A 25079-nucleotide genomic window follows, 5' to 3' on the forward strand; every position below is an offset into this window, starting at 1 on the left:
CTTGCGGTAACGTTCTCTCGTTGCCTTTCGTGCCGCCAGCACCCGAAGAAGTTCGGTGTGAGCGAGCAAACCCCCCTGCCCGCCGCGGGGTCCCAGGGAGCGCCTCGCCCCTTGCTGACGGGTCACCCCGTTCATGTCGCCGCTGTGCGCCCCCGCCGCCGGGTGCCCGAGCGCCCTCCCGCCGCGGTGCTGAGCCGACTCCAGCTGCCGGAGGCGCGCCGGGGGCGCCCGCGCTGTCGCGCACCCGGCCCCGCCTGGGGCGGCCTCTGGGCCCGGCCGCGCCGCGCCGGCCCCGGCCCCGGCCCCGGCCCCGGCCCCGCCCCGCCCCGCCGCGGGCGGCAGCGCCCGGAGCAGCCGCGGGGCCGGCAGGCGGAGGATCCCGCCCGGCCCGCGGGGGTGCGGAGCAGCGCGGGGGACCCGGCCGCTGCCATGGCCGCGCTGCCGCTGCCCGCCCGGGGGCGGCGGGGGGGGGCGCTGCGCGCGTACGAGCCGGAGCCCGGGGAGCCGGAGCGCGTGAGTTCCGCCGCGCGCGGGGGTGGCGGGAACCGGCGGCTCGGCCTCCTCCTCGGGGCGGCGGGGAGCGCAGCGGGAACCGCTCGCAGCCGGCCGGCGGGCACGGCACGGCACGGCCTAGCGGGGCGGCTCCCGGCGCGCAGCCCCGCCGCGGCCTTACCGGGCTCGGCAGGTCCCGGGCCAGCCCTCCGCCTGGCGGGGAGCCCGCCCGCCCTGAAGCGGCCCCGGGGCGGGCAGGGGGCCCCGGGGCGGGGAGGGGGCCGTGAGGCGGCCGGTGCCCCCTGGCGACGGCGCGGCGGCAGTGCCGGCCCGCAGCGGGGCCGGGGCCGGGGCCGGGCCGGGGGGGGCGGGGCCCGCGGGCCTCCCTGGCAGCGGAGCTGCGTGCGGGGCTGCGTGCGGGGCTGCGTGCGGGGCTGCCGGGGGCAGGGGCCTGCCCGCACACCCTCGTAATCTTGTGTGGGGTTTCCCTAAACAGCTTTTTTTCCCCCTTCTATTTTCTTTTTTTCCCTCTTCTTTTGTTTTCCTCTCCTTTCTTCCTCTTTCCTTTTTTTTCACTTTCCTTTTTTTCCCTCTTCCCCCCCGCCCCCCCCCCCCTTCTCTTTTTTTCTCCCCACTTCTTTTTTCTATTAATTGGGCTGATATCCTCTTCCCCGGTGGCATCATTCATGCTATCTCTTTTCTGCTGTCCTGGCTCCAGGACGTGCCTCACAAGAGCAGTGTGTTTAGCATCCATAAGTTGGGCTTCTGGAATAGTTTTCCGTTTCAGCTAAGCTTGTGTGTGCTCTTCTCTGGCCAGTTTTGTTCCAACAAGGTGTCTCTGATCCACCACCTTGTAAGCATCTTTCATCCTAGTAAGTGCCAAGCTGTTAACTTTGCAAAAGTTAATAAGGTGTCCAAGAAAAACTGATCCTGGTGTTCGCACTCTCCCCCACTGTTACTCGATTATCCTTGCTCGTGTGTGGCATGAGCAAAACCTTGCACAGTTAGGGGCAAACCTCATTTATCAGAGAAACACCATTTGCAGAGAAGAGGAGGAACATCTCTTCAGTGAACTGTCTGACTGTGACCAACAAGGTTATATAGGAAAGGAATTTCTCCTGGTTTTGAGGTTAGACAGGCAAATAATAGCTTTCTTCTGGTTTATGAGTTGCAGTTTGTCTGCTAACAAAGGTATTAATGAGCCAGTTGCCTGGAGACCAGATAAAATTCTTCTGAAACATCTATGATGGGGAGCAACTCAGAGTTGCTGTCATCACCTCTGTAGATAGCTGCGTACATGACTCCAGCTCTGCGCGGTAGTTTTGAAGAGAGACCTTCTCTTACTACAGTTCAGAACATTTTCTAGGCAGAGCAGCCCAGGTGACATCAGAGATAGGGTTGGTTTTTTTCTATAGCACCAGTTGTTACGGTCCAGATTACAACTGAGTCACCACAGCTTAATGCATTCGAGTGAACAATTGAGCTGCTGCAGTCATGCGCTCTATCACAGACGCGAGGTGAAACCCTACACGTAACCCTTCTGGCTGTTGAAGTGGTGCATACTTACCACATTGTGCTCTTCACCTCCTAGTACCTGCTCGCAGGTACAGGGACTTCTTAGCTAAATAATTGATGTCTGTTTTTGATTTTAGCTAACAGCAGGAGCCCAAACGGCAAGGCAGACAAGGTGCTTTACTTTGTAACTCATACAGCTGTCACACTGTACGGAGTTTTGCACATTTTAAGTCTGGTAGCAGAACATTTGTTGCTCTTCTCCTTGGGGTTCTGGCCCGTTGGGTTTAAGTCACTGCCAGTACTGGGGCTTGAAGTCAATACGAGCGCTGTAGGCAGCTTCTGCCGAGATGTTGCTGAATCATCTGCTCGGGGAAGGATGCTCAGAACTCGGCTCTACTTAATGAAGCAAGCAGGGCCAGTCTGATCCCTGGGTTTGGGGAGACAGCTATTTTGAACTCTTAATCACACTCTTTTTTGATGCTGCTATCACACAATGTCCTGTGCTAGTGGCCATTATAAGTGGGGAGGATTCCCTACAGTTTTTCCTGCTCTCCCTTAGCTCCTACTATATGTTTTATATATGCACATACAATTTCCTTTTGCCTTTTGCACCTTGATGTTGCCATTTGCATGTATTTCAGAAACTTGCTTTAGGGTGGAGCTCATTGATGTTGTGCTGGTTTTAAAGCATTTGCATTTAAAGGCCAGTAAAGAGTAACAGATTTTCAAGACTACTGCTATTCCCATGGTGTGTTGTGGTTCAGACTGGACTGCAAATAGTGTTTCCTAGAACAAGGACCTGCATGGACCTCGCGTTCCTCCTGCTTTCCCAAACTGAGCCACCTGCACTTCTTCCAGCAGGGAGCTGGCCCTAATAACGGGGAGCATCTACACGTGGTCATCATTGTCCTTTCCATAAAAGTATCCAGTGGAGCTCAGCTGAGTAAAGCTGGGATGCATGGAGACCTGTTTTATACATGTGGAACAGCCATTTATGAAACACAAACAGAAGCTAGCCTGGCTTTTAAAAATGTGGGAAACAAAACAGAAATTGCTTGTGATTGACATATTAAATTTATATGAGGTCTTTCAAATCTTAAAGCTAAATTTAGGGAAAAAAAAAAAAAAGCAGGTGGTAGTCTTAAAATTTTTTCTGTTGCATTTAGGTTGGTTATTTTGATGTAATTAATTTTTGTACCAGTTTAGTTTCACTGTTTAGGAAGAGCAGCAACTGTGAAGCCTTTATCCTTTCAGCATCAGTGAAAATGCATGTGTTTCTCCAGGACTATCCAGCTGGAAAAGAAAGTTACAGAATATCTTCTCTTCCAGGAGACCTGTTTTCTCCCTGTTCTAGGACAGTATGTGATTTGCCGTTGCATGTCTTAAACTACATTTCCAAGCTGGCCGTAGCATGATCATTCCCTAACAAATGTAGTCATTTTGATGAAATCCTTGCTTGCCTTTTCAATAGCCAGCTCGTTGATCCTTATTAATCGCAGGCTTTTTGAATCCTACACTGTCTGTTCTGTGTGCAGGCAGGACTGATGTATTGATTGTTTCTTTCCTATGAGAGAGAATTCCAGAGAGTGAAGTTTTCCCTGAAGCCAGCCTTTGCTAGAAACTTCCACAAATTGTCTTGGCGTTGGTATGAGAAGTTTGTCAGCTGTCTACTCTGTATGCTGAATTCCTGTCGCTGATGCCAAGTATCTTACCCCCCCCCCCAAAAAAAAAGCACAATATCTTGAATTTATTTTTAATAAGCCAAATTTCTTCTGATGTTTGGCAGTAAGTAATTTTTTCCCTTTTCTCCTTCATCTCATGCATCTAGCTAGTTACACTGCTGTACCACTATGCTGTACCTTTTAATAAAGGACGAGTTATTCAGCAACAAAGAGAAGAGAATGTTTTCCCAGTGGAAGGTGGTCTATCTTTAGAGGACCTTCTCAGACTTTTTGTTATTATATTATTCACTTTCTTAGTACATTACGTATTTCACTTTTTGATTTACTCCCCATCCAAATATCCCGTATTCCTTGATAGTGTTCTCGTTTCAACTGTTTTCCACTGAGGTTCCTGTTGTATTGATCCATTTTATTTTTGCATAACATATTCAAATTTTAAATTTAGTTTCCATGCTTCAATAGTCTGTTAGTTCTGTGGCAACACATCTTCTGCCTCTGAAATCATATGCTTGTGAAAGAGATCGAATATTGTTATTCCTTAAACAAAGTTTGTTCAGAAAGGTATCAGAAAAAAAATTCAAAAGTCTGTGTATCTCTTTGGAATTCAGAGTCAGACCCTGAAATGTCTCTGTCAGTTTTGAAATTTCCCTTGCGGTTAAAATTTCCAGGAGCCCCAGGGATTTAGGTAGTCGTCCCATTGCATGGGATAGCAGTCACAGGCCAAGGATATTCTTCTTAAGGTTTCCAACTGGTGTCTTCTGCAGACTTGCATCTTAACCTTACCAGTTGCTGTCTTGGTTCTCACAGAACGGTAAAGCAGGATTTCTGGGGACCTCTGATCTTGTGTTGGGTCCCTGAGCACCGCGGGAAAGACGTCCCTGCCTTGGCCAGCCCTTTCTCCAGGGGTGGATGCCTTTGACTCATGGGACACTCAAACGTCTTTCAGTACTAGATACCAGCTCAAGTTACAGCTTCAAGAGCGTGAAATTAGCAATGGAAAGCTGTAAAAAGGTGACAGTATTCAGAGAAAGATAGAAAAATCATTACAAAATATGTCTTCATAGCTGTCTGACTTGGCTTCGGGGTTTTCCTTCCGTTTCCTTGATTTAATTAATGATTTCACACAACTTCCCCTGCTCCGCTCCTTTGATAAGTGCCATCCTAAATTATACACTAATGGAGGGTGAAGTATGCTCTTTTCCCAGTGGCATTTTATCCCCAGTTTATGAAACTGAGGCACAGTGATGTTTAGCGAGATCTGCAGATTTCCCTGCTCATTCAACATGAGGTGCAGTGTTAAATACAAAACCTGGGTGTTCCAGCCTAGTGTCTGGTTGTGGGTTACTAACATACGGTTCTTCCAAATGAATGTGGATCCTTACCAGTCATAAACAATAAAATCCTGAAAACTTGTATTCAATGGCCTATGCTTTGCAAAGACATGTAAATACTGCTTTTGATCTTTCAGAAGCGAGCATGCAAGCCATTAGAAACCATTCCAAATGAGGCTGATGCACGCCTCATTGACTGTGCCATGGAGCTGGATTCTAAACAGAAAATCTCCACTGACTATGGTCCTTGGGCTACGAAGACAAAGCAAAATTCAGTGGTATGTTTACGCTGTCAACAAAATCTGTTTTTTAGAAAAACACATTTAAAATGCATTTTATAATAAATTTGCAAATAATTGCCTTTTTTTTTTTTATGGCGATGTGTATGATTTTGTTCATTAGATTTTTGAAAACCATGGAAGCAGAGGTACTGCCCAGCCTTGCCCAAGATGTATTGCAGGAGAATCTGTAAGTATATTAACTTTCTTTCTGTGACATAAAAGATAGACTTGTTCTTAAGTATTAGAACCATAAAACATAAAGTTAATAAAAACCGCAATTACATTTCTCAGGAATAAAGCATGTAAATAAAAGAAGGCAGATTGATTTAGCATTTCTGGGGTATGCCAGCAGAGCACAAACTAATATGTTTCCAGCAGCAGTTGGAAAATACAGAGACCGCAAACACATTTTTCAAATTCACTCTAAAAAGCAGAGTTTAGGAAGTAACTGAAGCAAACACTAACATACAGCTTCCTCTGCCCCATTTTTATATTGTCCTTGATTTACTGGATCATAATAATACATCCAGGAGTCCCATTCTATCTCCTGTTTTTTCCTCTAATTGGATACTTCCTTTCCAACAAGTAAGCTCAGCCTAAAAGTATTACACTGTAGACATACCAGAGCTAGTTTTAAATGAGCTAGCTAAAGAACCACTAGTAATCAGAGCTCGGGACAGACAATTTGACTTTCCAGAAAAACAGCGCAAGTATTTGGACAGCTGAACAGTGTTGACTTCTGAGCTGATTCAGATTGGATTCTCTTGGTGTCCAAAGCTGTTTAAAACCTGTTTGTTTTTTTTTTTTTATTTATGTAGGCTGTAGTCACACTGTGTGGTACACCATAATAGTGCAGCAGTAGCTCTGGAATCTCACACTAACGTATGACCGTGATCTTAACCACTGTCTTTTTAGCCCTGGAGAGAAGGCCAAAACCCTAAAGAGATAATGGCTGGTAATAGCAAAAGAGGTTATGGTGTTCCTGCAGTTTCATTTTTCATGCAAATGGTCTAAATAAAGTTTGGGAAGTTTCTTAAATGTATGGGAGCTACTCTTGACTTTCATTTGCATCCTCTGTATCCTTTTGAACCATCACACAGGCTTCCTTAAAGAGACGAAACCGAGGAGAGATGTGGGGCAGTGCCGTGCATTTCTTCAGAAAGGCTGAATGTAGCAAAATCTTTGATTTGGTAGAATTAATGGCAAAGATTCCATCGAATGCTCTAAGACTGAGGTTGCTGTGACAAGTCAGGAGCTGTGACTGAAAAGACATTTACCGTGTTAACTTATTTCCACTCATCTTTACAAATAAAATAGAAACCAGATCCAGGGCTGACTTTAGGAATATATAGAAGAATGACCACCTATGTGGATTACCAAGTTTGAATTTCCGAGGTGTGCTGCCGTCTTTGAGGGTATGGAGAACATCTCGAGGATTAAAACCCAAAAAAGCACTGAACATAACATCTTGGGATTAAAACCCAAACTGGCACATTAGGAAGTATATTTTTGTTGTATTCCAGAATTACAGTGACAACATTAGAGTTTTACAAACTTCTTCTGTATCAGTGACCACGTAATTTTGGAAAATTGTGGCTGAGTACAAATATCGTCATTCCAAATAACACCAATTCTATTTTAAATCAGATTAGCATGACCTTTTTTTTCCTGTGGTGTAGTAATGAACTTGAGGTAACAGCCAGATAACCTGAGGAGGTAGCATTTACCTCCTCAACAAACACTAGCTTAGTTATAAGAGATGACCTATTCTATTCACTTCTAAATGCTTTTCAGCCACAGCTGTAAGAACCCAGGAAAACAACTTGCTAACTTTACTCGGTGAGAATTGGAATCTCAAAACTAAGCAGTTTTTCGACTTGATTGTCCTGTGCTTTCAATATAGAAACTCAAGGTAATGTTATAAAAATCCAGAGGCCTTGTACAGCTACTTGCTAGACTTCTTGCTAAGTTAGCCTTATATTGTCGAGTTGAAATGGAAAACACTTTGCTCAAAGCAGGGTGATTTTAAATATGACTGATTTTAAATATGATTCTGATTTCCATGATGTAACCTATAGTGGGGGAAAAAAGGTTCACCCACATGTGTTGCTAAAATGCCAAATATAGAGTTTAAGTAACATACAGTGTTTGGTAATGGAATAACAAAGTTAACATATATATTCAGTTCTCTATTATTTGAGTCATGGGGCTGGAACAATCTGGGTAAAAGAAAAACACGATTGCTTTTGCGCTGATAGCTTGCTCTTGCAGAGAGGAGGGACTCTTGCTGTCAGTTCCTGTTAGGAGAGTTTCAAGTTTTGACGTAATGCCACGCAAAGGCGGGACTAGAGCAGCCAGAGTTGTGTTCCCGTATGGCTGAATGCATGTCATGTTGAGCTAACATAACCACCCTGGTGGAAGCTGCCTTGTGTGAGTGCCCTTGGGTTCACAGCACGATTCATCTAGAACCTCCCTACCTGCGGGTGATGAACTTATGGTATAGATTTGTTCATTGTGTTCTCTTCAGATAATCAGTTATTTGTGGCAAGTAATGTAACAGATAATACAGTTATTCTTCAATAAATTTGACAGGGATTATATGAGTAAATTATCTTCGTTCTTAAAATAATAAAAAGCTTATACTAAAAGTATAATGTCTAGTAAGCTGGTAAGAGCTCAGATAACTTTCTTCACAGCTAAAATTTTGCTTCAGGAAAATCAGAGACTGTCACAGTGATTAACATGCATTGTGGAAGGAACAGCTGAAATGAACAGAATGGAGGAGCCTACATACAGAGCAAGAGAAAGAATGGTGTAATTTTTTCCGTAATCAATAATACTGTTAAAATCCTATCAGAAGCTTTATTCTACTGATGACAGGGAAATGCAAATAAATTAAAACCTCCAAACTGAAACAAGTCAAACACAAAGCATATTGGGCCGAGACAATTTTTCATTGTTGTGGGTAGTCTTATCAGGATTGTATTTTGCATCAAGAAATCCTAATACCTGCGGAGCTAACTAACCATGTCAGGAACTTGACTAATATCAGCTTTCCTAAACACATTTAATTCTGTGTCACTACCATAAGCGCCACAAACTTCAATGTGTATTTAAAGGCAGTATCACTATGAGGTTTTCTCTCAACTTTTAGACCTCTTTTTCTACGTTTAATGACTACCACATGTTGTAGAAGGAATAATAGATGTGTATTAAATCACTATTTGAGGAAAGAGTACTACTTTAATTGTATTTTTGGTAAGCTTTCTTTGGACTAATCTGTTATTGACTATTTAGGCAGGGACTTAGAAGCAAGGGAAGAAGTGGTGTTAACTAGAAGGAAACTAGGTAGAATTTTGGGGTAGGAAGAACATAATTCTTGAGATTTTTCCGCATTACATGATAACGAGAGGTAATGCTCTTTTTGTTCTGAAAGTATTACTGTGAATGCATTTTTTAAATAAGTACAATGTGATAAATGCAGACTTGAGTTTAGAAGTTGCCTACCAGTTTCAGGTTTTGATGAGGTAATTTTTAGTGACATGAAATTTTGTCATTTCAGGGACACTTCAATCATATCATGGGCTTCTAGGAACTGAGAGACACTGCTTTTCTGTTTAAATTCTAAAGGTGCACCTGCGAACCCCGTACAGCTGGATGTCTGTACATTCCCTTACGGCGTGGATTGGTGTATGGTATTCAGCTATAGCAGTTCACTCTATGTGTCATTCTTTCAGTGCACAATTATGAATGTCATTGTTTTCACACCTGAAAAAATGCTTCTGCTTTTAAGGTAGCTCAGTATATGTTTTTAAAAAATAATGTTGATTTAATGTTTTACACTAGTTAAGTTGATCTGGACTTTGGCCCAGCCTTCACCTGCGGCTGGGCCAAAGGTCATGTTGATACAAGAGATTTTTCCTGTCTCACTTGGGCACTTTCTCTGACACTCTTGGAAAACGGTCCTTGCATTTACGTGGGTACAGGGCTTGCAGTTTTATCTCAGCCCTATATATCATAGGAACACAGAATGGTTTGGATTGGAAGGGACCTTAAAGACCATCTCGTTCCAAACCCCTGCCATGGCCAGGGACACCTTCCACCAGACCAGGTTGCTCCAAGCCCCGTCCAGCCTGGCCTTGAACACTTTTTTGGGCAACCTTTGGGCATATGCAGGCAGAAATGGGAGAACAGAAATGTCTTCATTTTTAAGATGGCTATTCAGCTTTGCATTGGTGAAGACCAGTAAAAATGTTATTGAAACTTACGTTTAAATCCAAAATATGCATCCAAATCAGGTATCTTACATGCTATACATGCTATAAACATGTGTTTATAGCAAACAGAGTTTGTGAATGTGGCAAGTATCTAATAGAAAAAGGAGCATTATTTGAACAACCCCCTTATGAGGATAAATATTCTGAAGATGAATAGTAATTCAGCTCTGTGGAGTCCTCACAGAGTTCTGAAGATACCATCTGACACTCCCTGACTCTGTCTGTCCAGTTATTGCAATATTAGAACAAATCATATTGAACTTGTCATCCAACATAATTTTATTGGCTTGTCACAAATAATTTCATCTACATTTTGCCAGTATATAGGCTACATACTTTTTAGACTCTAAGATGGCAGAGTTGTGTCGTTTGGGTGTGACACTGCGGTGGCTGCTCTGGTTTAGGCAGAAGGGTCCTGCAAGCTCCGAGCTGAACGGTCGTGTGTTCACCCTCTGCGTGGGGGGAAGTTGCTGTGACCTGCCAGAGCTCACAACGAAAGCAGCCTCCACTATCTGGAGAGCTGCCGAGCTACAGCCATGCCCTCCTGCTGCTCGGCTTTCGGATGGAGTTCAGCCCAAAACAGGTATGGCAGGCATCACGGCATTTGGCCTCTCCTCTTCTGAGAGCAGCCAGTAGCCAGTTTAAATTAAAATGGTAGTTCCAAGGTTGCAAAATCTAGTGACAGTCTGTTATTAGTTTCCCCGTGGGGTTTATCAAACTGTAAAATCCCTAGACAAAGGTGTTTCAGGGTCCAACAACGCTTCCCATATTGTGTGTGGAGTTGTAGATAGCACCGTGTTGACTGCTATTAAGGAAATACTCTTCCTAAATATATGAATATCTTAATAAATACTGAATTTAGTTAAGTAATAGATGAGGAAATGAGCCTGTAAAGCAGACCTGCACTAAATTGGCACACAGACTGTTTGGTTAGGAAATAATATGTTTCCTCCAAGCCAATATAAATTTTAGTTACATCAAAAATAAATATTTTCAAAGCAAAATTTTTCAATCACAAGATCAGTACAATCCGTTAAAAGGTCAAATCTCCAAGAAACACAGCGGTTTTAAAAATTGTATTGTCCCTGTTACCTTGAGGATGTGAAACTCATTTTGAATCCTCCCTCTCCCGGTACAGGTTGATGCAAGCAATAGTATCTATCCACACTAGAAAGGAACATATCCTCACTTGAAATGGCAATACAATGAGCAAATTCCTTTATACTGGCAACTAGTGCAAAATAATAATACAAAACTGAAATTACATAGCTACATCATATTTTATGTGCAGTTCATTTTTAAAACATTGTCCAGCCCTTCTTTCTTAAAAATTCTGGTATTAATAGCAGTCAAAAAAAAAAAAAAAGGGGAAGCATTAGTTCCTGTTCTGTGGAAGCTGAAATAGCTGCTTGAACGTAAAAGGCTAAAAGGTATCTGAAAATTTAATTACTGCAAAATAATTCGAAACCTTTTATACTTCATCAAGTAAAATGTATGACAAGTAATGATTAGTTAAACAGTGTGTGGTCAAAATGTAGGGTATCCAAAGAGGAGAATATCAAAAGTAGACTTGGACTCTGTGATGGAAGAGGTTTCTACTAGAATATATTAGAGCAAAAAAGTACGCCGTCATGTTTGAAACACTGGGTTGTGTTTATGGATTATCAGACCCAACGGGTGGTTTTAATTTAAATAACTCAAATTTTATCATGTTAAGAATTCACAGATACCAGTGTATCTGTTTCTTCTGTTTGCTTTAAACTTAACTGTATTTTAATCAGGTATGGAATACGGTAAAAACCAGAACCAACTGGTTTTCCTTAGGGTCCTTGTAGGTTTTGTGCCATGTTCTTTTTAATTCTTCTCCCTTTAGAGTAATCATTACTTGGGTTTTGTAAAATCTTATCGTACATAAATCACAGGACTGGTCATAGTTTGCAGCTGCATTACAGAGGCTGATGAAGTCATACTGGTGTTCGATTTTAATGTAATTTTTTCGTATCAGTCTTCCCATTGTTACTGTACACTGTGCAGGTATTTTATTACACTGTCCACCCTGATTCTCAAGACTGTCCTTGGAGATTACTGCATCTATACAGCTGAACAAAACAGGAGAACTTTATCCTATTTTTTACTGTTACCTGCAGTGTCAACATGGGTCTGTTCTACATTGTTTACACTGTTATAAATGTAATGCTGGAGTTTACATCAAGTCTAACTGATGAGTAGTTATGTTATTCATATGTGCATTCTGAACATCTAAATGCGATGCTATAGAAACTAGAGTAAAATGGTCACAAGTAGGGTTAATTTTGTTTGCTTTTAACTATAGCCTTTTGCATTTTCTGGGAACACAGTATGGCATAGATGTCAGATCAATTCAATAGTAATATTTAAATTTTAAAAACCCTTCCGTTCCCCTACCAATTTCACCTCTTTGAAGAATGGACTCCAAAAAAGGGTGTAGAAATAGATTAGCTAGTGGAAAGTTAACTCCCCTCATTTTCAGCCTATCACAATTACCACTTTCATGTAGTTATACTGTTGTCAACAAAATATATTACAATACAAAAGGAATGAAAGAAATAGAAAAGATAGAAAGGGATGAAAACCACTTGGGAGCTACCATCTCTGCTGCATCGTAACACAACTTGTAATGAAAGCGTATTAAAAAAAAAAAAAAAAGGTTTTGATACAGAAATGTGGTGCCTTTCCTCCTTAGTGAAGATTTCTATGAAAACCCATATGTATCTTTCTCTTCCTTCAGAGTTGTTTGTGTTGTTGGTAAGTGTTTTAATTTTTTCATCCCTAACATTTCAGTGTGCAGGATAATCTTTCCTGGTTATTTAACTGCAAAAGCACGAGGCTGGGTGGAATGGGAACCCCTCGTTCAGTATCCCACGCGTTCTGGAGACTGTAGCAGGCAGACACATGGGAAGAGTCCAAGAAACAGGACACGTATTGAATGGAAAGATTTTTTTACAAATGCAAAGACAGTATTTGATACCAGGTTTTGTTGTGGGCATCCATTCTTGCCTCATGGCTAAGCCTTGATTGTCGAGTACCACAGAAATTATGAAAATGTCAGTAATTTCCAACAGTATTTTTTTCTTTGCTATTGTTTTCTATTGTATTTTTTTGTATCAATAAATTGCTATTTATTGATACAAAAAAATGTATTTGCTATCAGGATAATTTTAAACTTGAAATTGCTCTTTGTATTAAACATTGATATCTTCAATATTTAAGAAGTAGTTCCTGTATGACTAGAATTCAAGTGTATGTGTATATACTCCTATTTAATTTGCACAACATAAAGATATTCTTCCTAGTGTTTGTCAAAAATAGCAGCTCCCGTCTTCCTGCTTTTCTTGAGTTGGCTTACAATATATAAAAATAAATAATGAAGAAACATTTGGGAACTGCTGTTTGAAGCAGAAGGGTAACTGTGATGTACCTTTTTATTAGTGTTCTACATTCTTCCTTGTTGTGGGAGGCCGTAAATCCTAACAAAAACTTGACCAGATTTTTACTTACGTTTCTGGGGATGCAACTGTTGATAAATACAGTGTTCTGGATAGATGTACATTTCAGTTCTATTCTGTGTAAAGTATCCCGAAGTGAAATACCTGGCGTTGCTTGCTTTGTGAGCTGGAGATCACATCCGAGCCTTCAAGGCTTCACGGGGCAAAGCATCACCAGCAGCGTCGCTGCACCTGCTTCCCTTGGTCCCTGCGAAATGCCTGCTGGTCTTACTCGTTCTGAAGTCTTACCTGACCTCTCCAGCTGGCTAGAAACATCGTTAGGTTTTAGGAATGTCATCGTTACCCCTGATGCGTTCAGAAATGAGAATGCATATACTTCTGGATAAACTTTAAAGTCAGTCTTTTGGCTGGGATGTGATTCCTTACCCCGTGCTTTCTAAATGGGGCAAGGGATGCATTTATAAATAAGCCAGCATGAAAACAAATTGTAGTTTAATAGCCTAATACATAGAAGGCTTAGAATAGTGGTATTTTTTAAAATAGATACACTGCCTCTGTCATTTGTTTCAGGATTTGTCAGAATCATAAAGCTGCTGTGATAGGTACGGATGAATGCTGTACAGGCTGGGACAGGTGAATATTTCTTTAAAGCAGATTTGTGTCAAATCTGCAGTAGAACTACAGAATTATTTTTGTAAGACTTTTCTTCACCTTGTATAACTATGAAAATTTGTTTTATTGATAAAAATTATATACTCTTTATATTTCCTAATACTATGGTTTGTACACAAAATAACCTGAGTGATACTTTATTTACATGTATATAGTAAAATAGGCATATGGTCTGTTTTTAATTCAGGTAAAAATCATATGATCTAATATTTTTAACTTTGTATTTTGTAAATTGTTACTTACAAAAGCAGAAGCATTAAACACCACTTTGGCTACAGTATGAAATTGCCTGGGTTTGTTATTCCATTAATAATTGAATTGCATTCTGCAGACGTGGGGGTATAAAGGTAAATAAAAGCTTTGTAGTTTGTATTATACACAGTATCACTTGTGTGGTATAGCCCACACGGTTTCCTCCTCATGGACCAGATGTGTGAATGATATGCAGAATCGGTGTTTTGAAACAAAGTGATTCCTCTACAGTTTTGGTGTAATAGAGGGTTAAACATTAATATTTTTCAACCGATGCTCTCCGTCTTTGTGTCCAGCTTTTGCTTTTCCTCGACTAGTTGGAACACCTGGGGATCAGACCTAAGTTCCTGTGGATTTCAGTGGAAATGTGGGTGTCTAGATCGATGCCTTCACAAATCTCAGCTGTGATCTCCTTAGACTATTTGCTTTATTTAGATGATTGTTTTGCTTCATCGCAGTGCAGTTCTGAGGCAAAGCCCCCTGCCGCTGCTGCTCGCTGGGCGCTACTGCCCACGGCAGCGCAGTGTCGGCGCCCTTGGCGTGGCCTCTTTTTAGCGGGGTCTGCCCTGGGACCTCGGTGCCAGTTCCACATCAGGTTCTCTCCACGCGAACCTGAACCACAGGCTGCTCCTTTGGATGGCAGACTTAAGTGTAGTCCAGCCTAAAACCTCCAGACCATGCATGGTGTGGGCGTAGGGGGGCCTTAGCAGGGGCTGCTGCGGAGGCTGCTCACACTGCACCCAATGCCCTGCTTGTGGCATTGCACCTGAACCTGCTTGTTCATCTCTTTCCATCCCAAAAGAGAGTCCCTCGCCTGACGCTAGGAAGGCCTGTTGTCAAAAGGTTTAATGAGGAGCCCAGGTAAAGGGCAGTCATCCATGTGGAGTCGTCCTGAGGAGCTGCCACTCGCCACGCAGCTGTTAAACTGTGTGTGGGGCCTGCGCTGCCTCGTAAAGCCCTTACCTCACCTTTGCTGCTTCTGCAGAAGTCTTCAAAAAATAAAATGAAACTTCACAGAACTGGGTTGGAAGGACCCTTAAAGCCCACCCAGTCCCACCCCGTGCCCTGTGCAGGGCCCCCTCCCCCCAGCCCAGGCTGCCCCCAGCCCCATCCAGCCTGGCCTTGAGCACTGCCAGGGATGGGGCACCCACAGCTGCTCTGGGCAGCCTGGGCCAGCGCCTCGCCGCCCTCACGGGGAACAATTTCTGCCTCACAGCTCATCTACATCTCCCCTCTCCCAGCTTAAGGCCATTCCCCCTTGGCCTGTCACCACGTGCCCACCTACAAAGCCCCTCTCCAGCTTCTTGCCGGCCCCTGTAGGTGCTGGGAGCTGCTCTAAGGTCTCCCCGGAGCCTTCTCCTCCCCAGGCTGAGCAGCCCCAGCTCTCCCAGCCCGGCGCCATAGCAGAGGGGCTCCAGCCCCCTGACCACCTCCGTGGCCTCCTCTGGGCTCGCTCCAACAGGTCCGTGTCCTTCTCGTGCTGGGGGCCCCAGAGCTGGTCGCAGCGCTGCAGGGGGGTCTCACGGGAGCGGAGCAGAGGGGCAGAATCCCCTCCCCCACCCTGCTGGCCACGCTGCTGGGGATGCAGCCCAGGGCACGGGGGGCTCTCTGGGCTGTGAGCGCACATTGCCAGGTCACATGGAGCTTCTCATCCACCAACACCCCCAAGTCCTTCCCCTCGGGGCTGCTCCCAACCCATTCCCCACCCAGCCTGTAACTGTGCATGGGATTGCCCCAAATCAAACTTCTTTGATAAATAAGTAAACATTTAACTTGCTTGCTTGCATTGATTCCTTTCTGGAGAAAACAAATTTTAACTATCTGCCTTGGAAAAATCTAGCCTTGGCCATGCAGGATGGGCTAATCGTCCTGGAAAAGGAGCAATTGTCCTCAGGAACAGCAATATGGAAAACAAGGGGAGGGAGGATGAAGGCGTCATTTTTTTTGCTTACACTTTTTTTTCTTCTTTTGTCACCTATTCTTGCGTGTATTGAAAGTAAAGTGACTGTTTATAGATGAACAGGATTTTAGCTGGTTAGCATTGTACATACATTTTGTATAAAGGTAAGCTGATGAAGCAAGAGATGAAAATTAATCCCGGTTTGATGTCTGAAGCAGCTGGAAGAGCAAGAGTGAATATGAAAGGGGTAGGATAAATGTAATATTGATGAAAATAATAAATATATTATCTATGTTACGTAAAATTTTTGGACTAGGTTTAGTTGCTTTAGACTATGGTACTAGCATTCAGTTAACTATTTGATGGTAATTACATGTCAGCTTGATTGCAAAAAAAAGATGGAAAAACAAAATTTTGGGTTTAGCTTGTGGGGTTTCAGGGAAGTCTGTATATGACTAGCCACAAAGAGAAGAAATTTATACTTAAAAAGTATGTTGAAAATATTTAAAATTAGTGGTGTTTATGTCTAAATTCGTTGGGAAAACTGTATACATATTAAAACCTCAGCAGCTCTCCTGAGAACCTGGTATGGCAGTTCCTGACAACATAATATGATACCCTGCATCAGCACATTAACAGTCACACATTAGTAATGCTATTTTTGCCTTGGTTACTAGCAGTAATTACAAAATTTCGAGTTACACCTTGACATTTTTATCACACATAGAACTTCCATTCAGGATAAGTGCATATAAACACGACGTATGCAAGAATGTACATATTGCTCGGAGAGGCACCAAGAGCCTCCTTTGCTGGGGGCAGATCCTTTACTAAAGTGACTTTTACTGAAAACTAAAATCCACAGTATAGCATGAAACCATAAGAGGAGAATAAAGTGAAAAAGGTGTGTTTCTGGGCAGTCTTGTCGCCCAGGTCCTGTACATCCCCGTACCGAGCACACCACACTTCTAACCAGTGACGGCAGCAGTGGGTTCCTTCTCTTGAAGATTTCCTGGTGGTGAGGAGAAGCTTTGCCAGGGAGCCACTGGCTTCCTCACATCAAGGGGCATGGAAACTCATCCATCACTCCATCTTCTCGAGGTGTTCCCAGCTCTTTCTCAAGTTAGCAAAAAAACATTGGCCATCTTGCTTTCACAGAATCGCAGCTTGGTGAGGGCTGGAAGGGACCTCTGGAGCCCACCCCGTCCTGTGCCCGATGCCCCTTGTCCTGTCGCTGGGGACCGCTGAGAAGAGCCTGGCCCCATCCTCTTGGCACTCACCCTTAAGATCTTTGTAGGCATTGATAAGATCCCCCTCCATCTTCTCTTCTCCAGGCTGAACATGCCCAGCTCGCTCCGCCTTTCCCCATAAGGCAGGTGCTCTGGTCCCCTCTTCACCTTGGTAGCCTGTTTTTCTTCTTAAACACCCACAAAAAGAAGAAAAACAAGTCGCAGGAAGATCAAACAGGCATTCATTGATGTGAACGCCGTCCTCTGTCAAATAATTTATCCTTACCAACTTCAAAACATGCATTTACCATTCCCTGCCAGGGTAGGTGTTAGGGTCTCCAAATGGTGCCATCCAAATTGGAAGATGCTGTGCTTCATTCCTTGCTGTCACGTACCAAAGGGTGTTGCTGAACCTGTGTTTTCAAACAATAGCTTTCAGAAACCTAAACAGCAACTTGCTCGGTGCCTGGCTGCCCCACGGGGTGAGTCCCTGCCAATATTAATGTGCACGTGCTCAATACATGGTGGCTCTTATTTAGCGCTAGATACACCTTGCATTAGCTTCTGAGGACCATCCTATTTAATGCCATTTGCTTTGTAAGATCAGGTGTAGTGATATTTGTGTATGATTACAGTGTTTTTACTGAAACAATATAGAAATCACTGCATGATATTTGCTTGCAACACAGGGTGTCATTCATGAGTTATACATAAATGGCAGCTTTACATATTTAAAAGGAACATGGACTGCTTCATATCTGAAGTATGTTTCCCAGGAGATAATGCCACCATTTGATCTATTTTTGATTAAAATGTAAAAATTAAAAATTAAATCAAATGGTAGTATAATTCCTTTGGGAAAACATACTTCAGTTATGAAGTATTCCCCATAGTAACCTTGAGAATCTTACAGCTGTATTGTCTCATCTGTAGGTGGTCTTTTTATGTCTCACATAATTAAAATGAATTGCTGTTAGAGAACCCATACTACTGCATACAGATTTATGAACCTTGAGGCACCTCCATTCACAGACAAACAGTGATATCAAAAGCTAACTATGCAGATACACGGCATCAAGGCAGGTGCTGGTAATCAAGATGTTTACTGGGAAGCGTTACTTACCTCTGCCTTGAAAGGGTAAACAAGGAGCGTACTGTAAAACGATGCCGCACTTCCAATAAAGAACTGTGTCTAAAGAAAGACAGCACACGGCACAACTGCATTGTGCTCCGTGCTGTTGTAGAACACAGTAGTTAAAATATTCAAAGAACACTTTATATACTAAGGAATGGCTAATATGTCACCAGAAAAAGATTGTGAAATTGGATTTACTAGGAAAATGTGCTCTACAAAATCTAATGCAACTTGTTTATAGCAAGCTGCTTTATCAGACTGACTCAGAATATGGGAATGTATATTTGATAAGATTAGAGAATAGTGGGGATCAGAAAAAATAAGACTATAGACTTTGCATTCACATTTTCCCATATCTGAAGGACAAAAATGTCATTTATTTTTTTGTTTGGTTTTGTTTCTCCTAGTCTCTTTAATGCTATCCATAACAATGACTTGTGACTACACGTTCTGTTCAGGCTGTAATTAAAACTTCTATAACATACATTTCAGGAAAAAAAATGGATGGAAGCGAAATGCTCAGATTTAAAGTTTAAACAGAGTAAAGAAAAAAAATTCTAACAATGAAAATATAAAGTCTAAGAGTTCCATAGTGGCTTGTAGAAACATTTTGTAACAAGCAGCAGGAGTGTTCAAATTTCAATGTAATACTTAAAAGAAAATGTCTCTGATCTTTGAATTTCTTTATAGAGGGGAGTTTTTAATGTATAATCAGACTAAAACCCTCCTGTAATTGCACAGTGAGAGGCCTGTGAAGTTTCAGGAAGGCTGCAGATGGAACACAGACCTACAGAAGCAAGAAGATTTTTTGTAATCTACGGAGCCAGCAATGCAAAGTCAGCCTGAGGTTTCCCTACGCCCATGTTGGGCACGGGGTATCTCTCCACCCGCTGTGTTGCCACCTAGTGATGGCCACTAATGGTTCCAAGTAGGCACGAGGTTAGATATTAAGAGCAATTACAGTGAGATCATCTGTCTCGGGACGTTAGAACAGCCATTCACATTGTACTTTCCTCCCCATTCCAATCGTTCAAGGTCTGCAAGGCTGCCTGTGCTGGAGGGTCTGTCCAGCTCCCTGGGAAACTCGTCCCCTCCGGACTGAAGGCATGCTATTAACATTTACCTCTTAATTACATTAACATAAGCATCCACACATGGAGTGACTAAAGCTTTGCACTGTGCATAATCCCCCTCCTCTTGTGCACTTCACCAGAGAACCCCTTGCTCCCAGCTCTGGTGCCGCAGCAGTAAACGGCAGTGGTACCGTGTGGCGCGCTCCCCAGCTGCCTCGGCGGGGCAGAAAAGTAGCTGGCTGCTCGTATCCACAGCCATGCCAGCAAGGTGTGAGCCCCCACAGAAGCCTCAGAGCTTCCCCCTTGGCCAAGCACAAGTGAAGGAGGAAAAAAATGTCCATGTAATCATCCGTATTTCCAAATGAAAAAAAAAAAAAAAAAAAAAAAAAAAGCTGTGCTCAGAGCTGCTCTGCAGGACAGCAGCAAAGAAATCCTAAGAAAATAAGGAAACAGATGGGAAGTTTGAGAGTGAGCTCAAAGCAGAAAAAATAAAACTGCAGGACTAGCTGTCAGATTTCCACGTCTATGAAGGATGACGTGCTGCTGGGTGAGAAAGCAGAGCCCTCTCGACTGAAACTATTGAAAAAAGATCACCCAAAATGTTAACAGTTAAGACCTTGATTTTGCAAGTCACTTCCCACACATGAGATTTGGATCCACCGAGTTGCTTGGTTAAATGCACACTGCTATGAATTAGATCTTAATTAACAAAGACTCATCACCACCAGCTCTCCCTTTCTCATGATTGTCCTAAGCCAGGCTTGTCCATGCCCTGGGAAAAACAAGACACAATTTAATGGAACATGGAAATTGTGTTACATTTTACCACGCTGACAGCTTAAACCCTCCTGCATGCCTTCCACCTCACACCAAAAGGCTCCCTCTGCTTGGGGACACCTTCCTGAGCATCGGCCTTCATCCCACCACCCTCATCTTCACACCCACTTGGTGAGGAGGCAGGGATCCATCCCCAGTCCCCCCAGTGCATCCCTCCAGCACCCCCCTGGATGCTGCTTTGTTCAAGTCTTGAAGAAGGGTATTTTTTATCAACGTAACAAAAGCCTTTACATAAAACAATGTTCTCTGAACTCAATACGTCTGTTTGGAAAATGCCCAGTAAGCGAAAGGTGTTTTGAGTCCACGATTCAGTAGCTCGCAAAGGAAAGAGTCTGTGAAGGTTTTAAACTGGTAACTTCTGAGCAAAAGCAGAGAAGGAAAAGAACTCAGAAAAAGCAATTTTTAAAAGGGTTTGTAAGAAAAAGGAAACAGCTCTTTTGAGTTATTTAGTAAAGAGATGCTGTTTCATTGCATATTAAATAAGCTAGAATAGTTAGTAAGTAACATTCAGAATTTTCTGTTTGCTTTTAATTGCCAGGTTTATGTCCATTTGACAATTTTGCTGATGATCACATTGAAGCCACTCTGATTCATTGAAGTCCACTCACAAAATCCTGCTCTTTATGAACTGACACTTCCTCAGTCTTTATGTGCAGCAAACCACTTCTCCAGATCAGAGGCTGCGACAGCTATTTTAGAAAAGGGCCTGAAAGTTTTTCTTTCCCATTCCTTGACAAAAACATTGCTATCTATGTAGAAAAGCAGCAGGGTGATTCGGTTTTAGTGCCAGCCATTACGACAAGGAATTTGGGATTCTCATCGTCATTGCTCTGGGCAGAGCTGCCGAGGGTGGGCTCCTGGAGGAGCCCATGGGGTTAAAGCCCTGATTTACGAGGGTGGACCCTCCGGAACCCTTGCTGCCCACCAAGGGCCATCCACACTCACGATCCTTGTGTGATGAAAACACTTCCTCAGCGTTGTGGGGCTGGGAAAACCGCTGCACCAGGGAACGGGCCGTTGGCTTCAAATAAAACTCTGATGCTTGAGAGATGCTTATTTTGAGACGAGCAAAACTATGAGTTCATATCATGGCAATTGTTTGGGGTATTGCCAGAAATACAGTACTAGAGTGGAAAGGAATCTGTATTTTCCATGGTTTGACGCTGAAAATAGGAAATGTCTGGTTTTGCCATCACTAAGTCTTCAGTAATTCAGGTGTAGCATGTGTCTAAACCTGAAGGGAAAGCCAGACAGCAGAAGTCCTGCAGAATTTCTGAGTAACTAGATCCAACCAAAATGATCTGTGTGGAGCTCACCTCTGGACATAATTCGGACTGACGCCAACGCAAAGCTTAGCCTAACTTTCTCGTAGAATGGCATCGGCAGGTAAAGCAAGCTCTGTGGCGTTGCAGGTTTTGAAGAGCAGATGACTCAACAGCAGTATGAATAAATAATGAAAGAAACTGAGATTATAAATTGTACTTCCTTATTTGAAAGGACTTGTCTCCTGATTCATGATTATAAATGCGTTACAAACTTCGGGTCATTTACAAAATAATAGAACACTTTAAGATTACCCTTAGCTTTATGTAAATGTGATTTTAATATTCTGTCTTCATTAATTATCTAATCTTGGGAGCAAATAAACTACTGACACAATTCTGTAGCTATTTTGCCAGCAGGATTTCCTTTGAAGTCAGTGGCAGTTGTAAGAGGAAGTGGATGACAGGACTGAGCCTCAGCATCACTTTTAGAAGAGAAACTTAAGCAGTAGCTGAAAATCCAGGGTTCATAGCAGCACAGGGCTGCTCCTGCACTGCAATATATTCATTAGTGCAAGAAAATAGGTGGGTTTTATTCTCACTGCTCCTCTGCTCTGTTCTTGTTCCAGCAGTGTGGGGAGGGGGCTGCTCCCACCTCCACACACTTCTGCGGTCGCCCCGCTGCTCGCAGTGCCCCGAATGCAGACCCCGCAGGGTTCAGGGGCCAGGTTTGGACCTGGTGTGCGCCTGTGTCACTGGACACACTTCAGGTCATTTTGGCAGCTGGGTCGAGGTAAGGCTGCGCTGTGCGGAGCAGCTACCGCAGGGACACGTCACCCACAGTACCGCAGGGACACGTCATCCACAGTACCACAGGCACACGTCACCACAGTCCAGACCACAAATGTCATGGCGACAGCCCCGACCCGTGAGCGCTGGGGCAGCCCAGGCTCCTGCTCATAGCCCCGCTCGGCTTCCCATTCCTGTGCTAACACAGGCAAATTAGCCCCGGATGTTTTCTACCTTATTTTGAATTTTACCCAGCTATATGCATATAAATGCTTATATTAAAAGGAATTCATTAATAACTCATACTTAGTTTCTTTAGCGCAAAAAGAGCAAAATCAGTACATCAGATAGAGTAGAGTTCAAAATTACCATCTACAGCCCAATCAGCAGTAGGTCTGCTAATACTCCCCTTAGAGCTCATCAGCTGAGACAACAGATTTCAAAGTATGAATTCTGGCGTTGCACAACCCCAGGGCTATTCATTACATTATACAGTTTCCCGTCTGTTTTATGAAAGGTAGAGATGTGTATTACAGTAGTTTGCAGGCTATAATTTTCATTAATAATCTGATCCATGTCTTTAGATTATTTTAGTAATTACTTCACATAAAAAGACTACTGAGTATGATTACAAATATGTCTTTGTTTTGATTGTCTACTTTTGTGGTGAATACCAGATGTCTGAATTTCTTGACTTTGTTTAACAATATAAATAATGTTCACTGAGGTTTCCAAATGCCTTGCTCTGACCCCAGGAGTATACAACTTAATAATACAACACTCTAATAAACTAATCTGCAAACTGTTCAAAGTTCAGAAATTAAACCTTATTTGCATACAAAAAATACATCAAAAGAACATTAAGGGCCAAATTCTGTTCTTTTGAAGATCTGCATGCAAAACTTGCAAATTACTGCTGCTTTCCATGTGGCGAGAAGAGCAGGCAGGACCTGCGGCTCTGCCCGTGGCGGTGGGGCTGGGGGCTGGCCAGGCTGGCCAGGGTCACCACGGAGCTGCCTGCAGCCAGGACTCCTCGCTGCTGCCTGTACCGAGTGCCAGCCATGCCTGCAGCACCTGTGCCGCTTTGTCTTCTCTTTGCTCCATTTTTACATCCCCAATACAAAATATTTGACCATTCCTACTTGGGAAAACACATGCAACTGCAGTAGAAAAATGGAATTATATAAGGAATACACCGAGAGTGATCATATGGCCGGCCAAGAGCTTCTCCACTACGCAACTGGTTGGTGCTACCATGCAACTCAACTCCTGGTAGCCAACGTAGCCTAACAGAGCAGACGGCTCCGGGCAGGTTGCAGTGACCCTCTGCCCACCTGTTGCAGAGCCCCCAGCTGTTGCAGGGCTGCTGTTATCCTTCCAGCGGTCCAGCTGGAGAAGATGGAGGGTAGATCACCAGGCAGATGTATGCTCAGGCTGATCTCCCAACGCAAGGCTGGTGGTACACAAGTAACTCATCGTTGCCACCACAGGAAGGAGCTCAAGCACTGCTTGTGGAGCATCGCTCTCTGCGCTCCCTGCTACCTGGGCTCTCCTGTGCACGTACAGCTCTATTTTCTCGACTATGTTTTGATTCTTCTCCCGAGCACCGCCTCTCTGCAGCTCAAACTGCCCATAGCTGAGGGTTCTGAGGAAGCCGGTGGGTTCCCACTGAGCTCCATCCTCTCTCACTCCTGCCAGGGGAAGCTACAGGGCTGTGTCTCAGGACGGCTGGGGAGGAACCTCGGTTTGTACAAGCCTTGTTTCGGCTGGAAACCGGCCCTGCCGGATGCTGGCAAAGCTGCCTACAAATATCTGACTGTATCTCACTTCCAGGAGTGGGCAATTTGCAATTCTGAGAAGAGTTCGAAGAAGACATTATGTTCTGTTTTATCTAGAGAGAAAGTGCAAAGTGTAACCTTTGCTGGGCGCTGTCAGCTGCAACAAAAGATAGGCTCAAATATTGATCAGCCCTTCATAAAACTAGCGAGCGCTCCTTACACCAGTCTCCTTCACCATCTGGTGAAATGCTGTGCAGCTGGCTCCTCAGCACACAGCACCCGCAGGCTGCCGGGTGGGACCCGCACCTCTGCCATGGGAGAGGAGCAGAGGGCCAGCTGGAGAAGGCCCAGCAGCGCCAGTTTGATGTGAATGAGCTCTAACCCCTGTGAGTTAGCTATAACCATTTGGCCATACCAATAACTCGGATGCCTGCTTGCTGGGGCGGATATTTGAAGGCAAATGTCCGTGTTCCCTCTCACCTGGCAGCCCCAAAGCTCCATGCAAAGAGGCCCCTCACCTGCCCAGGACCCCCAGCCCCGGTGGGGCAGAGCTAAAGCCAGGTGAGGTGATGCAGCCTTTTTATCATTGCCCCAAACCCTGTGACGCCCACCCAAACCCATCCCAGCATCAACTCAAACAGAACCTTCTCAGAAGTGCAGGTGCCTCAGTGGAAAACCATAGCAGCAAACCCCTTGGGTGGATAAACGAACCACCTCTGGGTACTACAGTGGGGTCCCCCTGTGATTCCCCTTCCCATTGCTCACGGTTTCCCATTTTGCCGTCTTTCAGGGGCCTAAACCTTGCACAGAGGAGCAGGATGGTTTGTTACAGGGGTTCCTGGCAAGGGTGGGCACCAGTCAAGGGGTTCTGCTCCTCCCAGGAAGGGAAGCAGACACCAGGGCCAAGGAAGCATCTCTGCTCACTGCAGACCCCCCAAACTGAGAGCTCTGAGCCTAAGGGAGTGTGCCACCAGGTAAAGCAGCCCAGAGGAGTGATGTGCTCCTGGACCTGGATCCTGGGGAGATCACACTGCTGCAGCCGTCCTAGTTACCCTTTCTTTTTTAGGAGCTAATGTTTCCGAACACCAT

General features: G+C 44.0%; 1 protein-coding gene across 2 annotated transcripts; it reads left to right on the plus strand.

Annotated features, from left to right (window-relative positions):
* LOC308070076 (uncharacterized protein C10orf143 homolog) lies at nt 1-19741 on the plus strand. 2 transcript variants are annotated; one of them, XM_080403454.1, is made up of 4 exons: nt 1-513; nt 5158-5298; nt 5423-5488; nt 8864-19741. In XM_080403454.1, the coding sequence occupies exons 1-4, from the start codon at nt 430-432 to the stop codon at nt 8891-8893; spliced, it is 321 nt and encodes a 106-aa protein (XP_080259580.1). In that variant the 5' UTR covers nt 1-429; the 3' UTR covers nt 8894-19741. The 2 variants fall into 2 exon arrangements, with proteins under 2 accessions (XP_080259580.1, XP_080259579.1); XM_080403453.1 differs by lacking the exon at nt 8864-19741 and adding an exon at nt 7998-8856.
* Nucleotides 19742-25079: the final 5338 nt, after the last annotated feature.

This window comes from Falco punctatus, assembly GCF_963210335.1.
Source record: "Falco punctatus genome assembly, chromosome: 9".
NCBI lineage: Eukaryota > Metazoa > Chordata > Aves > Falconiformes > Falconidae > Falco > Falco punctatus.

What these genes read in the sequence shown, in the direction of transcription:
- LOC308070076 (XM_080403453.1), top strand. Translation starts at nt 430, where the DNA reads ATGGCCGCGCTGCCGCTGCCCGCCCGGGGGCGGCGGGGGGGGGCGCTG. An exon ending in AGCCCGGGGAGCCGGAGCGC is followed by an intron (nt 514 to 5,157) that starts GTGAGTTCCGCC and finishes TTGATCTTTCAG; the next exon opens with AAGCGAGCATGCAAGCCATT. An exon ending in GATGTATTGCAGGAGAATCT is followed by an intron (nt 5,489 to 7,997) that starts GTAAGTATATTA and finishes CTTTCTTCACAG; the next exon opens with CTAAAATTTTGCTTCAGGAA.